Source organism: Colobus angolensis, unplaced genomic scaffold (genome assembly GCF_000951035.1).
Source record: "Colobus angolensis palliatus isolate OR3802 unplaced genomic scaffold, Cang.pa_1.0 Scaffold82, whole genome shotgun sequence".
NCBI classification, from domain to species: domain Eukaryota; kingdom Metazoa; phylum Chordata; class Mammalia; order Primates; family Cercopithecidae; genus Colobus; species Colobus angolensis.
Genome location: NW_012122043.1, coordinates 4,547,349 through 4,564,921, shown reverse-complemented (window position 1 = coordinate 4,564,921; position 17,573 = coordinate 4,547,349). Strand labels below are relative to the sequence as shown.

Genomic DNA, 17,573 nt, shown 5'->3' with positions numbered 1-17,573 from the left:
CGTCTACACACACACATACACACACATCTACACACTCACACACACAGATCTACACACATACACACACATCTACACACATACACACATGTCTACACACACACACACAATCTACATGCATACACACACAGATCTACACACATACACACACATCTACAGACACACTCTCACACACACATCTACACACACATGCATGCACCGTGTGCACACAAGTCACACCCTCTTGCACACATATACACACACAACTGTGCACTGACATGCACACACGCTCATGCATATACTTCTCTCTCACACACACAGCGCTCACAGGTCTCAGCTCTGTGCATATGCACCCTGATGCCCATGTAATGCTGCTCCTGCCCCTTCTCCCCCAGGCTGTGTCCTCCTCATTTGGATCTCCCCTCCAGCGGGGTCTCCCCGGAGGAGCCAAGGGATGAAGGTGCTGAGGGCCTGGCTCCTATGCCTGCTGATGCTGGGCCTGGCCCTGCGGGGAGCTGCAAGTCGTACCCACCGGCTCTCCATGGAGATCCGCAGTGAGTGCCTGGACCCCTGTCAGCCTCCCTTACCCCACCCGGCCTCACCCCAGAACCTGGTGCAGCCTGGTCACTCGAGAACCTGGCAGGAACGGGGTGTGGGGAAGGAAAGGGAAGCCAGTCCTTGTGCTTTTTTGAACTCCTGCTTCCCAAAGCCAGCCCACGCCCAGAAACGGCCTCGCCAGGACCTCTGGGTGCCTGTTCCTCGGGTGGGTCCCAGCATGGCCTAGCGACTGGGCTGAGATGCCCTGCCTGTGCGCTCTGCCCTGCTGCCTCTGGGGGCACACAGCACACCCTGGGGACACGGGCCCATGGTCTGCTGCAGCTCTTTCCTTTCCAGCCCCTGACATCAATCCTGCCTGGTACACCAGTCGTGGGATCAGGCCTGTGGGCCGCTTCGGTCGGAGGAGGGCAGCCCTGCGGGACGTCCCCAAGCCTGGCCTGCGAGCCCGGCTGACCTGCTTCCCCCTGGAAGGCGGTGCTATGTCCTCCCAGGATGGGTGACAGCCAGCTCGTCAAGAAAATCACTCTGGAGCCTCCCCCACCCCGCCCTCTCCTCTCCTTCGGGCTCCTTTCCCTTCAATCCTAATAAAAGCTCTGGTCTTGTTTAGTTGCACATTCACGACTGTGTGGTGGTGACTCTGAAGTTCTTCCCTCCTGGGACGTTAGACTAGAAAGAACCTCAGAGCCCAGCAACTTCTTTGGAAGAAATGACTCCGTGACTTGGCAGAGGGCACCTGGCACTGAGATGTGGAGCTGGGACCACCCTTGGTCACCAGCAGCCCACAGTCACCCCTACACCCAAGCTGCCCTGAGTGACTGCCCAGGCTGCCAACTGCATGAGGCCAGGAGGTGCCACATGTCATACTCTGCAGGACACTGCCCCCATAGGAGGGTAGCACAGCCCCCAGCCTGAGCCCTGGGCAGCCCCTCAACGCCAGTCCTTTTTTTTCTAGACTTTATTTTTCAGAGCAGCTTTAGGTTCATAGCAAAATTGGGTAGAAGGTACAGAGAGTTCCCATCTGCCCACTTCCCCCACATCTGCACAGCCTCCCCCATGGTCAACACCCCCACCGAGGGTGCCTTCGTCCCAGTCGAGGAACCCGTGCTGACACATCCCCATCCCCATCCCCATCCAGAGCATGTCAGAGCCCACTCTTCACGCTGCATGTCCTGCGGGTTTGCACAAATATACAACAACATGATGTAGCATCATGCAGAGTCATTTAACTGTCCTAGAAGTCCTCGGGGCTCCTCCTATTCATCCCTCCCCCCACAACCCCTACAACTGCTAGTCCTCTTATTGCAGTCTGTCTTGCCTGCCTCTTACTCAGGAAAGATGCACCATGGATTGTTTCTGACCCATAGCAGGGAGACTTGAACCTAGATTGCTCCCACGCCACGCGCGTCCCTTTCAGATCACACGGGGATGGCTCCACGTCCTGCCTCAGGTGTAGCTTATGTTGACATTGGGGGCACACTTGCACCACCTGGGAGATTGAGTTCATCCTTTGAATCACTGAGCCTCAGTTTCCACATCTGCATGCCACAGAACAGCAACGCTTACCTCATTCCTGAGCTCGGTGGGCATGGCACCTGCACGCCAGCCAGCACAGGGTGGGTGCTCTGTGAGTGCAAACCCCTTCCCCGAGGCCCACCCCCTAACCCAGCCATGTAACAGGCTTAACCAGCAACCTCCAACCCAAAGCTTGGCTTGGACTCTGCCGGACACTGGCTGCAGAGGCTGATCTCAGGCCCACCCTGACCACAGCCCTCTTGGCCATGCATGCTCAGAGGGGCCAGTGGCAAGGCCCAGGCCACCCACACGGGGCTGAGTTGGGGTGACTGCGCCTCCCCAGCTACAGGGGAGCCCCTCCAGCCCTGGGCACCTCACCAGAGTAGAGTGAGCCTCCGGGAACAGGAAGTGGGGCAAGGCCTGCTCCTAGGGCAGCAGCGGCTAGGTCAGGCCTTAAAGAGGCCACAGCCCTCAAAAAGTTAAACAGGCAGTTATCAAATGACCCAACAATTCACCCCAGGTGTAGACCCTGGAGAACTGAGGGCAGGTGCTCAGCACATCCCCACACAGCAGCGTTTACAGCGGCACGCTTCCCAGTAGCCAAAGGGTGGACATGACCTGAATGCCATTGCCTTAGTCAGTTCGGGCTGCTCTAACAAGATAGCATACGCACAGAGGGTCAGCCAGTAAACACTCATTCCTCAGTTCTGGGGGCAGGAAGTCCAAGATCAAGGTGCCAGCTGATCGGACACCTTGATCTGACACCATCTTCTTCCTGGTTGACAGACTCCATCTTCTCGTTGTATTCTTGCACAACAGAGAGCAGAAAGAGGAAGCAAGCTCTCTAGCCTCTTCTTATGAGGGCACTGATTTCATCCACGAGGGCTCCACCTTCATGATCTAATGTCCCAAAGACCCGATCTTCTAATATCACCACAATGGGGGGAGGATTTCAACATATAAATTTGTGGTGGAGGGGGAGACACAAACATTTCATAACACCCATCAACAGAAGAATAGAAAAACACAGCATGGTCTATCCATGCAATGGAATATTACTCAGCCATGAAAAGGAATGGAGCACTGATACGTGCCACAACATGGAGGAACCTTGGAAGCATCATGCTAAGTGAAAGAAGCCAGGCACAAGAATTCAAATGTGTATGATTCTGTTTATATAAAAAGATTGTATGAAATTGCATACTCTATGGAAGTAGATTCGTGGCCGTCAGGGGATAGGGAAGAGGGGTTGGGGGGAATGACTGCTTAATAGATATGGGGGTTCCCTTTTGGAGGTGATGAAATGTCTTAGAAGTGGACCATGGCGGTGGCTGAAGAACAGACTGAATGTATTAAAAGCATATTTTCAGCATCCTTCTCCCAAGAATAAGGCCAGTCTCCTACATAGCCATAAAATTGTCATACCTGAGCAAACCATTGTAGTAATTTCACAATATCATCTAGTTTTTAGTCCGTACTCAAAAATCCCCACGTGTAGCAAGACAGTCTCCTTTTCCCCCACCGGGCTCCAATCTAAATTCACAGTCAGCTGTTTCTCTTTGATTCCTGACCAGTTAATTTTTTATGTTGTCCCGGTGTTGACTTTTTCAAGCACCCGGATGAGTCGTCTTGGAAAATGCTCCGCCTCTGTGATTTGTAAGTTGTTCTCCCACGGCGATGTACCTGTTCTTCCATTCCCTGTACTTCCTGTCATCAGAGAGGCGCATCCAGGGCCTTGCCCGGATTCAGGTCGCGCATGGTGGACCTAAACACTCTGTGTCTTTCCTATTGCGTCATAGCTGACCATGGGACCCCGGGCTCCCTCTGACAGGTGCTATTTGACCCTGTGGTAGAGACAGATCTCTTCATTGTAAGAGGTTTTTTTCCTGTGTGATCAATGTGAAATCTGTGGTGGGGACAGGGCCCCATGGCCAGATCCTGTTTCCCAGCCAGCTTGCAGCCTGAGAGGTCATTTTGTCCCCTGACTACTCATGCCAGGCTGAGCTCCTGCACCACAAGTCACCCCCACACCACGATGATCCTCTAATTCCTTCCACAGTCATTAGCTGGATTCTTCCAGATAATATATTTCTTTTTCTTTTTCTCAGAACTTTATAATTTTTGACACTCAAAGTGGTCTAAATTTGGCCAGTGGGAGTCCTAAAGAGGGAATAAATTTTTTAAAAAAACACAACTTTTTTTAAAGAATAGTTCTGTGAGTCAGCCCATCTGGGAAACACAGATCCATCCAGGGGAACGGGATAGGAATATATTCAAGAGGAAACAAGACAGGCCGGGCACGGTGGCTCATGCCTGTAATCCCAGCACTTTGGGATGCTGAGATGGGCAGATCACCTGAGGTCGGGAGTTTGAGACCAGACTGGTGAAACCCCATCTCTGCTAAAAATGCAAAAATTAACCGGGTGTGGTAGCAGGCACCTGTCGTCCCAGCTACTTGGGACTGAAGCAAAAGAATCACTTGAATACAGGAGGCAGAGGCTGCAGTGAGCTGAGATTGCACCACTGCACTCCGGCCTGGGTGACAAGAGCAAAACTCCATCTCAAAACAAAAACAAAAACAAAAAGAAAGAAAGAAAAGAAAAGATTAGCCTCACAGGCTGGGACGGCAGGGGCTCCCAGGGCCACTCATCAACATTGCCATGCCTCCGGCCTCCACCACCACCCGCCACAGGCAAACAACAGCTCATGAGAAGACCCAGGTCCAAACTCAGGCTAAGCAGGGCTGGAGCTGCTTCCCCAGCAGCAGCCTGGACAGTGGGCACACGGACCAGCTTCCCCCAGGGTCTGGGGCCAGTGGGGCCCTGGAGTCATTTACCCCAAATCATCTGTGACACAAATATCTGCAGCCCTGCTGGGGCCTCTCCCTGTGTGCCCACAGAAATGGCCTTCCTGCCTGCTGCCCCACCCCAGCCCCGTTTCGGGACAGGAAGATACGGTGGTGGAGCATTGGCACAGGTGAGACTTCCACACGCAGGTGTCAGGGGCTGCGGGGGCTGTTTTTAGGAAAGCCTGCCTGTTCTTTAGGTCTCCGGGAAAAAAACACGCTTTTCTCCCTTGGTTGGATACACATGTGTTGAGTGACTGGTGTGTGCCAGACAGTGTAGGGGACCCTGGGAATCCCACAGAAATCAGGGCAGACAGAGGCCCTGCTCTCACTCAGGTTCTCAGCCTCACCTATGCTCGCCTGGAAGGATTTAGAAATCCCCGTGCAGTCTGATGGGATCAGAACCTCCGGGTGAGGTGCAGCTGTGGGGCTCAATTTTTTTTTTTTTTTTTTTTTTTGGAGATGGGATCTCATTCTGTTGCTCAGGCTGGAATGCAGTGGCTTGATCGTGGCTCACTGCAGCCTCGACCCCCAAGGCTCAAGCAATCCTCCCACCTCAGCCTCCAGGGTAGCCAGGACTACAGGTGTGCACCACCACACCCAGCTAATTTTTTGTTTTGCTTTTTGTAGAAACAGGGTCTCTCTTTGTTGCCCAGGCTGGTCACAAACTGCTGGCCTCGAGTGGTCCTCCCACTTCGGCCTCCCCAAGTGCCAGGATTACAGGCATGAGCCACCGCACCCTGCTTAGGTGCGGGGCTTTCCGAAGCTCCCCAGGTGACTCCAGCACAGGGTTGAGCCCCGCCTGCCTAGTGGTGAGGGAGGAGGAGAAAGGGGTAGTCACAGTACCGGGAGACGGGGAACCTGGGGCTCCAGGACCACCACAGATCTGTCCACCCTTGGGGAGGCCATGAAATGAAGGAATTCCTGAAATGAAGGATTCCTGAAGGAATCATTTCAAACTTCCCTCATATTCCTTCCCTTCTATGTCATCAAGCCGCTCCTCTGTGGCTCCTCTGAGAGCCTCCTGGTTTGCTCTTCAGCAGAGCAAGCCCTCAGGACGCCAGGACCCTGGGACTTGCCTTACACAATGCTGCAGCGCCGTCTGGTGGTCACGGGCAACCTCAGCCTGCAGCCGCCTGCAAGGTGGGTCCCACCTGGGCTCAGGGCCCGCTGCAGGGGCACAGGGGACGAGGACACAGCCTAGCACACTGGGGACTCACACTTCATGTTCTTCATCGGCAAGGGAATCATCGCATGAAAAATGGTCCAACTTTATTAGCAGCCGGAAACTGCAATGTGCATAGCAATAATAGTGTCAGATTTCACCTGTGCAATTGTCTAAGAAACGAGGACAGTACTCGTGAAAAGCAAGGGAACAGGCCCTCTCAGGAGCTATTGTTTTCTTTATTTATCCTTTAGCTCTTCTTGGAGATCATGACAGAGGCGTGTGAAATCTGGTCTGCAATTGTCTAGTAAAGAGCACGTGAGAAGTTCATTTCAGGTCACACCAGCACCAGGAAAGCCAGACTCCAAGGGAGATCCAGGATGTTTACTTGTCTCCAAGATTGAAAGCTGGATCTGTCGGGGCCCAGTGGACCCAGGCAGCTCCTCCAGTTAGGAAAACGAAGCCAGGGATCGTGAGGGAGGTACTGTTATGAAGCTGTGGTTGGAACGCTGAGAAACCCAGGCTGGCAAGGAGGGGCTGTGCCCACCCTAGGCCCAATGGATGAGGGGAGGGAGCAGCCACCAGAACCTGCAGGAGGAAGAGGCCTCTTTGGCAGGGGCAGGGGCTTCTGGCCAGGACACAGCCAGCCTCACCATGTGGGCCCTAGGCAATGGCTGGCCTCTGTGTCCCCTCCTCCATCCCCTGTCAGGGCTCCCCATGGTCTGGGCACCACTGAAGGTCAAGGCCTGGCATCTCTATGCAAAGTGAATGAGAGCAGAGAGCAGCCCAGAGGAGCCGGGGAAGTTCCAGGCACAGAGCCCTCTCCCCAGGCACAGAGCCCTTTCTCCTTTCGCGTGATGAGCAGCTCAGCATCAAACGAGAGGTACTTTGCTTTCTCCTTACTTGATCCTTATAGCAGCCAATACAGTGATGCCACTTTTTCCAGATGGATAAAAATGTCTTATTGTTTAAAACTTAGCCCGACTTATCACAGTCCCAGGGACAGGGATGAAAACCAATATAACCTTCCAAAAAGTGGCCACCTTTGAAATAACCTTGCCACATCAGGTGTCCAGAAAGAGACCCAACAGGGAAACATCATGTGGGGTTTACCTCCCAAAACAGGTCTGGGTTGCTGCAGTTTGGATATTTGTCCCTTCCAAACCTCATGTTGAAATATCTGACCCCCAGGGCCAGACGCGGTGGCTCATGCCTGTCATCTCAGCATTGTGGGAGGCGGAGGCAGGTGGATCACCTGAGGCCAGGAGTTGGAGACCAGCCTGACCAACATGATGAACCCCCATCTCTACTAAAAAATACAAAAATGAGGTGGGTGTAGGTGAGTGGACCTGTAGTCCCAGCTACTCAGGAGGCTGAGGCAGGAGAACCGTTGGAACCTGGGAGGCAGAAATTGCAGTGAACTAAGATCGTGCCAGTGCACTCCAGGCTGGATGACAGAGCGAGACTCCATCTCCAAAAAGAAAAGAATAAAAACAGAAGAAATCTGACCCCCAGTGTGAGAGGTGGGGCCTAATGGGAGGTGTTGGGTCATGGGGGTGGGTCATAAATGGCTTGGTGCCATCCTAGCAGTAATGAGGGAGCTCTTACTCCAAAGCTCCTGTAAGAATTCCCCCAGAGCTGGTTGTTAAAAAGAGTGAGACCTCCCCCCTACCCTCTCCTACCTCCTCTCCCCGTGTGACCTCTGCACGCCAGCTCTCACTGCCTTCTGCCGTGAGTGGCAGCAGCCTAGGACCTCACCAGAAGCAGATACTGGCCCCATGCATCCTGTGCAGCCTGGAGAGCCATGAGCCCAATAAACCTCTTTCTTCATAAATCACCCAGCCTCAGGTATCCCTTTATAGCAACACAAAAACAGACTAAGACATGGGTTTCTCTGTAGGGGAGGCAGGCAGGATGAAGTGTCGCCATCTGGGAATGCATCCCATCCAGAGAGCCGGGCCAGGCCCACGTGCGTCACAGCCTGCCACATGGGCCTGCTTCCTTATTTACTTAGCAGGAACCCTCCCAGAATCTATACAGAAATACCTACAACCATCCATCAGGCGCAGTGCCCCGCCTTGTCCTCAAAAACTTCCAAAAGCCAGATTGTCAAAAGCAATTTAATTTTTGGAGAAAACAATGCATACGCAGTACACCTTACATCTCAGGCAAAATGTCTCAGAACCTTCCTACGCATTGGATAGAAACTCAGCTTCACCACACTGCCAGCCGGGAGACCATGGGAGGGAACTGGCGCCACTGCCCCCAGCTGCCCTTCCCAGGGGCAACTTCACCAATACACAGAAATCCTGTGCCCACCCCACAGTCAGTCATCGCTCCGTTTCTTCCTGGCACCACCACCTCCATCTGCCTGCTCCCCAACTCCCCGAAGCAGGTGGGCCCAAGCTCCAGGCCAGTGCCCCCACCCAGATCAGGCATAAGGCATCTTCCCACCATCGCTGTGCTCCCAGGACTTTTCCAATCCTCCTTCCTCTCTGCCCAGAGGCTGCCTGGCTGAGGGGGCCACCGTCCAGGTTGGGCAGGCACAGACATCGGAGGATCAGAGGGTGTCGGTGGGGGTGGGGCACAGCACTTTCCCGGGAGCCATGTGACATCAGATCTTCCCCTGGCAGTTTCCACTGGCTGTGGGAAGTGGTTTTTATAAAGGGGGCCAACTTCCAGGAACCTCTAGGGCTTGGGAGCAACCCAGCATCGAGAGCGAATCAGAATCCTCGCAGAGCTGGCCATGGCCCAGGCAGGGGGCATCTTCTCCACAGCCCCCAGGAGTGGCTGCACCTAGTGGGCACAACATTTGGCCTGCCTCGCAGGCCCCTCGTTCAGAGCCACAGCTGCATCCCCCTGCGGAGCCTGGCCCTCCCTGTCGTCTCTCTGCAGTAGCTCTTGGGCTGTGAACAGCAAGAGGGGAAGGGAAGTCGCCCAGCCAAGCACAGCCCTGCAGACCAGCCACCCCAGGCGGGACCCACCCCTCTATGTTTATCCAGAACCATAGAACAAGGGCCTCCTGCCCCTCCTGGTCACTGTCCAGTCCCTAGAGGCATTCTATGGGATCCCACGTCACCAGCAACAGGGACCCAGGGAAGTCGGTCAAGGACAAGCACCTCCCACCTTGTCTGGCCCATGGGGACGTCACTCACCCACGGCACTGAACACCTCTGACACCTGGTAGTTCAGTTTGGCCGAAGTTTCCATGAACAGCAACTTCTGGCTCTCGGCAAACTCCTTCCCTTCCTGAAAGAAACAGTCACAAAATCCCGCGTTGTTTATGAGCGTTTCCTGAGGACACCTGGTTCACTTCCAACAGAAAGACCTGAGAAAGCTGCAGCTGTGGAGCCCGCACGCCTCCACGTTTCACGTCCAAGTTGTGTTTCTCGGCACTCCTGAACAGCCAGGGCCGGGGAGGGGGCACGGTGTGCTCCCTGGAAGAGGCTCTTCTTCTAGCTGGCTGGGGACGGCCTTCCTCCTCCTGCAGCGCCTGGAAAGCCAAGTTCCCACCGCCAGACTCCCCTCCCACCATGCCTGTTGGCACCTGTGGGCTTTGATGCTGGGCAAAGAACCAACTGAAAACCCAGGAAACAGAAGAGGCAGAGGGAGGCCCCTGGACAGCGCCCACCTGGGCCCTTCTTCTGGGAAGCCCTCATTTTCCAGCACAGCTCTCCTTTGGGGAGAAATGGGTGTCCCAGAGCAAAGGCAAACTGGAAAAGAGCAGGCTTGCAACCGGTGACCAGGAGAGAAACATTCATGGGAAGGCCACAGCCTCGCCCAGGAGTCAGGGGTGGCCGAGGAATGGGGGCCTTCCTGTGCAGGCCCCTCCCCTAGCCTCCAGGACTCTCCCAGGAAGAGGAGCCTGTGATGGATCCCAGAGGGCACAGCTCAGGTTCTTGACTGTCCAGCCAGACACGGAGCTGGCAGCAGGTGTGGCCGGTCACACCCACAGGTCTCACACCATTCGCCGTCATGAATGCACTACTCCTGTCCCGGCCCAGAGATCCCTCAGCCGGCCGTGTGTTCATCCCCACTGAGCGCCTCAGCCAGCTCCCCATACAGACGCTCCAAACCCACCGTGGCCGCCCACTGCCCCTCCAGGCCTTGAGTAACCTTGCACCCGTGTTTCTGTGCCTGCCTGAGCACACAGCACATCTGGTCACTCTCAGGGGGCACAGCTCTGTTGCCAGGACCCTCTCCTCCCCCACCCCACTTTGCAACGAAGGCCCAGACTGATGCTGTCTCCCTTTGCTCCCCTTGCTCTCCCCCGAGATTCTCCAAAATCTTCACCCCACTTCTCCATCTCTCCACAGCCTCCACTGAAGCTGGGGCCTTTTCTCTTTGGGAGGCGCGCCTGTCAGTCTAATCCCTGAGTTGGGTCTTCCCCTGTGCCAGCCTCTAGTGTGTGTGGGGTCTCCCCATCAGCCACCTGTCTGCAGCTGTTTATATGGTCTCCGTCCTAAATGTGGTGGGGGAGGTGGGATGCCGTGGAAGAGAGACAACAGCGACACCTGGGTGACCGCTGCCTCTGCCTGTAAGGAGGCCTAACAAAACCCGGGTGAGGGAGGCTATATTTGCACAGAGGCCCCTTCTGGGAACCGAGCGGGGAAGGGAGCCCCTACTGAGGAAATAGATCACTTTTCTCATTCAGGCCGAGCCCACCTTGCAGTGCCGCCCCGCCCTTCCCTCTGCTGGCCACACCGTGCCTGCTCCTCCACCACGGGGCTTGAACTGCCATGGTGCTGGCCCTGAGTTTTTCAGGAAATCTTTGACTAACGGAGAAACTCAGGTGGAAGGTTGTGTGTGTGTGTATGTGTGTGTGCGTGTGTGTGTGTGTGTGTGCGTGCATGTGTGTGCGTGTGCGTGCATGTGTACGCGCGTGTGTGCGCGCTTGTACGTGTGCGGGTGCAAGTGAGAGTGAATGTGGGGGGTGTGCATGTGTGTGCAAATGCATGCGGGCTTGTAGAGGTGTGTGTGCACATGTGTAAGTGTGTGCAAGTGTGGGTGTGCGTGTGTGAAAGTGTGAGTGCCAAGGTCTTGACACAGGCGGGCAGGGCTCTCTCCTCCTGTGGAAGAGGACAGCAGGGTCCCCTAGGCGGTACCTGGAAGGTCACCTCCCGCTCCTCGCTGAGGTCTGTCTTGTTGCCCACCAGCATCACCAGGACTTCTCCTGGGTGCAGCTCCTTCTCCAGTTCCTTCAGCCACTGCTGAGCCTTGAGGAAGGAATCCTAGAAAAGAAAAGAAAAAAAAAGTAATATCAAACAAAACTTACAGGCGGTCATTAGCTATTCCGGGGGGGAAAGCCAGTGTTGCTGTTCATGTTGTGTTAAATGTCACAGAATCCAACTAGCCATGGACACACCTGCAGGCTGCTCTGTTCCTCTGTGGAGGGCACGTTCCTGTCCTGGGTGACCTGTGCGGCCAGGCAGAAAACTGCTGGGACACACGTCAGATCCTTCACCCTGAGCAGGCCCAGGAGACTGCCGACCATGGGGTATTTCAGGTCAGGCCTTGAGCTCCTGAATCTTCCACCCCTAGATGTCCTCAAAGGACCACTTTGTGCAAGAGTCTGGGGAACTGGCCACCACCCCAAACCCTGACCCTAATGCAGCACCAGGAACTACTGAGTGGCAGATGGCAGCGGCGTGTTCTTTGTGGACCACAGAGGAGCAGAACCCTGACTGTGCAGGAGGATGGGGGGTTGTCAGGAGGCCATCCTGGAGGAGGTGACTGGTGCTCACTAATGGAGTCCCTGTTCCTTGTGATTACACCATGGCATCATTGCACTGGAGAAACCAGAAGGCAGGTGCTTGGGAAGGAGGATGGGACGTGCCTCAAGGTGAGCCCTACCTTCCTGGTGATGTCGTACACCAGAAGCGCAGCATTGGCGCCCCTGAAGTAGAGGTGGCAGACACTGTGGTACTTCTCCTGGCCAGCTGTGTCCCAGATCTCAAGCTTCAGAGAGGCGGTGCCTACATCCACCACCTTTGTGAAGAACGCACCTGAAACAGGGAGGCCCACAGGGCTTACTCAGAGGACGAGGTTGCCACGTGTGGCTCAGGTGGGACCACGGCGAGCCACAGGCAGAGCAATGGGCTCAGAGGGACAGCTGATCACGTGCCTCCTATGCCCGCATGGCCGGGCGGTTGAGCAAACAGTTCTTCTGGGAAATGGAGGCTTCCACATCAAGCAAAGTGTCAGGAGTGATTGCTATGGGGCCTTCGGAGAGGCTTTGGTTGGGAAGATAAATCTCTCCAGGACCTAACACAAAAGCTCGGGTTACATATGCCATGGAAGGGATCTCCACTTACCGGGAGTCCAACACATCCCTGCCGGCTTCCACAGATGCAGCTGGGCTCTGGGGACCCCTGGAACCCTGAGCACCCCCAGCCCCCTGGCCCCTTGTCTGCTAGACCCATCTTGCACAGAGGGAGTCACAATTGCACAAGCTTCTCCACGGCCTTCCTCGCCTCCTAACCTCCCCACTTTCCTGATGCTGCTCCCCACCAGCCGCCTTCTCTACTGTCTCCTCTGCTTGGCGTCCTTCCTCTTCTTACCTAGAAAACTCTTAGGCATCCTTTGAGATCTTCGAGCGGCAACCCTGGAAGGGCTGCTGGGCCCCCTGCCTCCATGGAAGCCTCCCTGCACCCCATACACACCCAGAGGCAAGGCTTCCTGCATTCTCTGCCTGTCTCCCCCAGGAAGGCAGGGGCTTTGTCTTAACACACACACAAAAAAAACACCCCCAAGCACAAGTACCTGCTTAACAAACACACACACAAAACTACCCCCAAGCACTTTAACATATTGGGCAATGCACTGTTCATTTAAAGATTTTCTACCCTTTGCTTTCCAAAGAGATATGATTTTAAAAACGATTACTTTATAGATCTCCAAAATGTTTTGCCCATCGTGTGTGGCTTGTCAGGGACGTGTTATACACAGAATTGGAGAGGAAGCAGTGGGGGAAGGCAAGGTGTCTGGAAATGGAGGAGCCACCAGCACTGGCAGGCTCCTGTCAAAGCTGCTGCCCTGCCTAGACCCTGGGTTGGGTTTGGAGTCTGTTGGGGAGATTCTGGCAAATGGAGCCACATGTTTGAAATGAAAACTTTCACTCCAAGGACAGTGCATGAGAGTCCTGCAGCTGCCAAAACAAAGTTCCACGAGCCGAGTGGCTCAAATTAGCAGATTTCTTCCTGCAGTTCTGGAGGCCAGAGGTCCAAAACCAACGCGTTGGCTGGGTTGGTTCCTTCCAGAGACTGAAGGAGAATCCGTCCCAGGCCTCCTCCAGCTCCAGGGGCTGCCGGCAACCCTGGTGTTCCTGGTGGCTGCGTCACCCCATCTCTGGCTCTGTCTTCATGTGGCTGCGTCTCTGTAGCCGTGTCCTCTGCCCTTCTTATAAGGACATCAGTCACTGGACTTAGGGGCCATCTGCAAAGACCCTCTCTCCAAATAAGGTCGCACTCACAGGTTCCAGGGGATAGGACTTAATTGCATGTTTACAGGTGGGAAAAACACAGTTGCACCCACTAAACATAGAACAGGAGGTTGGACAGAGCTTTCCAGCATGATGCAGCAAGACCATGCTTCTCTCTCATGACACAACCTCTTCCTAAACGGAAGCCACCACCTGGGCTCTTCTGCCCGCATGTCCTGCAGTTTCCTGCAGGTCCAGGAACTTGAAGTTAGACAAACTCTCCAGGTCAAACAAAGCTGCAGTCTCCATGCAGACAGTAGGACCAGTGATTTCCAGCTTGGACGGGGCCACTGTTGGGACTGAACCGGCTATACACCTCGGAACACATCAGGCGTTGCACTGGATTGACGACGGTGCCAGAATGAAGACTGTGCCCAGGCCATGAGTGTAGACCCCTCAGCTGCTCTGACGGCAGCTTGCTTAAACTTTCTAAGTCTCAGCTTCCTCGTCCATAGCAGGAGCTAATGGTGCCCTCCACCCAGGGTGGCAGTTAAATCGTGTGAGCAAGGAGAGAAAGGGAACATGAGTTTTGCTTCCTCTTCCTGTCCTCTTTGCTCTTCGTGGACTTATCTTAAAACGTGGGCCTTTTATCCTCATCTTTCTGTTTCCCATCACTTCAAGTCACATTTCTCAGTTTGAATTTGGTTTTATCTTAAAAGCTGGCGCAGGTGACACGTAGCGTAAAACTCAGGTTTGCTTCCTCCATTGACCAACCTTAGCCTCTCATATTTTCCTTTTCCATGTTGAAAATGATGGCTGGAGGCTGGGCGCAGTGGCTCATGCCTGTAATCCCAGCACTTTGGGAGGCCCAGGTGGGTGGATCACTTGAGGTTGAGTTCGAGACCAGCCTGACCAACATGGTGAAACTCCGTCTCTACTAAAAATACAAAAATTAGAAAGGTGTGCTGGCGCGCCCCTGTAGTCCCAGCTACTCAGGAGGCTGAAGCAGGAGAATCACTTGAACCCAGGAGGTGGAGGTTGCAGCGAGCTGAGATGGTGCCACTGCACTCTAGCCTGGGCACCAGGAGACAGCATGAGACTCTACCTCAAAAAAAAAAGAGGAGAGGAGAGGGGAGGGGAGAGGAAAAGAGGGGAGGAGAAAAGAGGGGAGGGGAAGGGAAGGAAAAGAAAAGAAAATGATGGCTGGTGGCTGAATTTACACTAATGCAAAATCCCAGCAAAATTCCAAGGAGGGCATGGGTTTTAGTCCAAGCAATGATAATACATGATAATAGTCAATGTTTGGCTATTTACAGAACATAGACCCTTCTCTTCCCTGCAGAGAGATGTAGGACCCTCAGGTGGGCTCCTGGACAGGTATCTGAGGCAACCTAGTCTTGTGCACTCCTTAACTCTGACCTGGAAGACAACATGCATTTATTATCATATCCTTTTTCAGAAACCCACTAACCACATGTTCTGTATCTCCACAGCTAAAGCCAAAATGTAATTAAATAAATTTTTGGCTGGGTACAGTGGCTTATGCCTGTAATTCCAGCATCTGGGGAGTCCAAGGAGGAAGGATCACTGTAGCCCAAGAGTTCAAGACCAGTCTGGGCAATGTAGTGAAACCTTGTCTCTATAAAAAATACAAAAATTAGCTGGGTATGGTGGCACACACCTGAGGTCCCAGCTACTGAAGAGGCGGAGGCAGAGAATTGCTTGAGCCCAGGAGGTTGAGGCTACAGTGAGCTGTGATCGTACCACTGCACTCTAGCCTGGGCAACAGAATGAGACCCCATCTTTAAAAAAAATAAAAGTAATAATAATAGTTCCTCTACTAAATTTTATTTTTTTAATTTTAATTTTTTTTCTGAGATGGAGTCTCGCTCTGTTGCCCAGGCTGGAGTGCAGTGGCATGATCTCGGCTCACTGTAAGCTCCACCTCCCGGGTTCACACCATTCTCCTGCCTCAGCCTCCCAAGTAGCTGGGATGACAGGCGCCCACCACTATGTCTGGCTATTTTTTGTTTTTGTTTTTTAGTACAGACAGGGTTTCACCGTGTTAGCCAGGATGGTCTCAATCTCCTGACCTCATGATCCGCCTTCCTTGGCCTCCCAAAGTGCTGGGATTACAGGCATGAGCCACAGTGCCAGACCTAATTTTAATTTTTCTTTAGTAGAGACACGGTTTTACTATGTTGCCCAGGCTGGTCTCAAACTCCTGAGCTCGGGCAATCTGCCTGCCTCGGCCTCCCAAAGTGCTGAGATTACAGGCGTGAGCCGCTGAGCCCAGCCTCTTTACTAAATGTTAACATCATATAAGTGGTTTTGCTTTTTTTCCTTTTAATTTAAATAAACAGCTGATTCTGCTCATTGAAGCCTTCTCTGTAGCACTTGGCTTTTTTGTAAAAATAGTGAGCTGATGACAAATTGAAAGGAACATGAAATGGAAACTTATTTTCTGGGGGCTCTAGGACATCAGCCACGCTCTCGGTTTAGAAGGAAAGTGAGCTGGCACCAGGTTGAATGTGCTTAGTACCTGTTTGTCACCCTCCCCTTCCTGCAAAAAGCCCAGCAAGTCTGGGGTTAGTCGTGGCTTCAGCTGGCAAATGTTCACACAAGCACTAGATGTCACCATCCTTCCAAAAGATGTCATGCAAAAGTCGGCAGCGCACAGAATCTCCCCTGCGGTGGCCCATTAGGACGCTGGGGGCAGTCCATCAGTAGCGCCAGCCCCCATCCCTGACACAGCAGTGGCTCCTGAAGCTGCCACCTCCTCAACAGGCCCTGGGGGGTGGGCGGGAGGCTTGGCTCACTTGGACTCCTGTCTGCTCTACCTCTGCCCCTGCCTGCTCTTGTGGCACCGGCCAGCACGTTGGGTTTCCAGCTTCAGGGCTCGAGTCTGTGTCACTTTCTGGCTCTGCTTCCTGCCTCCCCTGGATGGACGGTGTCTTGCCAGGAGCTGAGCCCACTGCCTGTGTCATGTCCTGCTGTGGGCCCCACCCCACACACCTGTCAACTGAACCAGACCCCTTGGGAGGGCCCCAGGGACGCAAGTCAATCCTCCCAAAGGCTGACCCCTCAGACAGGGCTGGCCTTGGTGACCTTAAGCCACCCAAAGTAACAGCAACCTTTCATGGAGAGCCCACTCCAGGAAGGTGTTTACACTCCCATTTCACAGGGAAAAAATCCAGATAGAGGGAAGGAGCGGCATTCCTGTGGCCGTCCATCCCATCCCTCCCTCGGGGTTCCTGCAAGCAAGCACTGGGTGCGTTGCCTCCTGCATTTCCAGGCTGCCTGTGAGGACAGCACTCCCGTTCTCCTCTGAGGCTCTGCTCCTGGCCCGCCCTCTCCCCTGGGCAGGAGCCAATGTTCTTGATAAAAGCTGAAGTCACACGTGACAAAAGCAGCAGGAGTGTCTACTCTCAAAGGGTTTTTGTGCAACACAGATCACTCTTCCCCCAAATCACGTAAGTTAAAGGAATGAGCACATCCCATCTCCTCATCCTAGAAGCGGCAATACCCACACTTATAATAATATATGATCATGTAATGATTATAATGATGATTAATAATTAACATACACTTTGGGAGGCCAAGGCCGGAGGATCACTTGAGGTCAGGAGTTCAAAACCAGCCTGGCCAACATGGTGAAACCCCATCTCTACTAAAAATACAAAAATCAGCATGGTGGTGCACACCTGTAATCCCAGCCACTCAGGAGGCTGAGGCAGGAGAATCGCTTGAACCCAGGAGGCGGAGGTTGCAGTGAGCCAAGGTCGTACCACTGCACTCCAGCCTGGGCAACAGAGCGAGACTCCATCTCAAAAAATAAAAATAATAAAATAACTAACATAGGCCAGGTACGGTGGTGCACACCATGGCAAAACCCTATCTCTACAAAAAATATAAAAATTAGCTATGGGCCGGGCGCGGTGGCTCAAGCCTGTAAACCCAGCACTTTGGGAGGCCGAGACGGGCGGATCACGAGGTCAGGAGTTCGAGACCATCCTGGCTAACACGGTGAAACCCCATCTCTACTAAAAAAAAAAATACAAAAAGCTAGCCGGGCGAGGTGGCTGGCGCCTGTAGTC

General features: G+C 53.8%; 1 protein-coding gene across 2 annotated transcripts in view; it reads right to left on the bottom strand.

Annotated features, from left to right (window-relative positions):
* Positions 1-8,158: 8,158 nt before the first annotated feature.
* RAB17 (RAB17, member RAS oncogene family) overlaps positions 8,159-17,573 on the bottom strand; it is a 17,211-nt gene continuing 7,796 nt past the window's right edge. For both annotated transcript variants that reach the window (XM_011929605.1, XM_011929606.1), the window contains exons 3-6: positions 11,910-12,061; positions 11,162-11,287; positions 9,212-9,305; positions 8,159-8,962 (exon numbers count right to left, since the gene is read on the bottom strand). In XM_011929605.1, the coding sequence (XP_011784995.1) occupies positions 8,853-8,962; positions 9,212-9,305; positions 11,162-11,287; positions 11,910-12,061 (482 nt within the window). In that variant the 3' untranslated portion in view covers positions 8,159-8,852. The remainder of the gene's footprint in view (positions 8,963-9,211; positions 9,306-11,161; positions 11,288-11,909; positions 12,062-17,573) is intronic.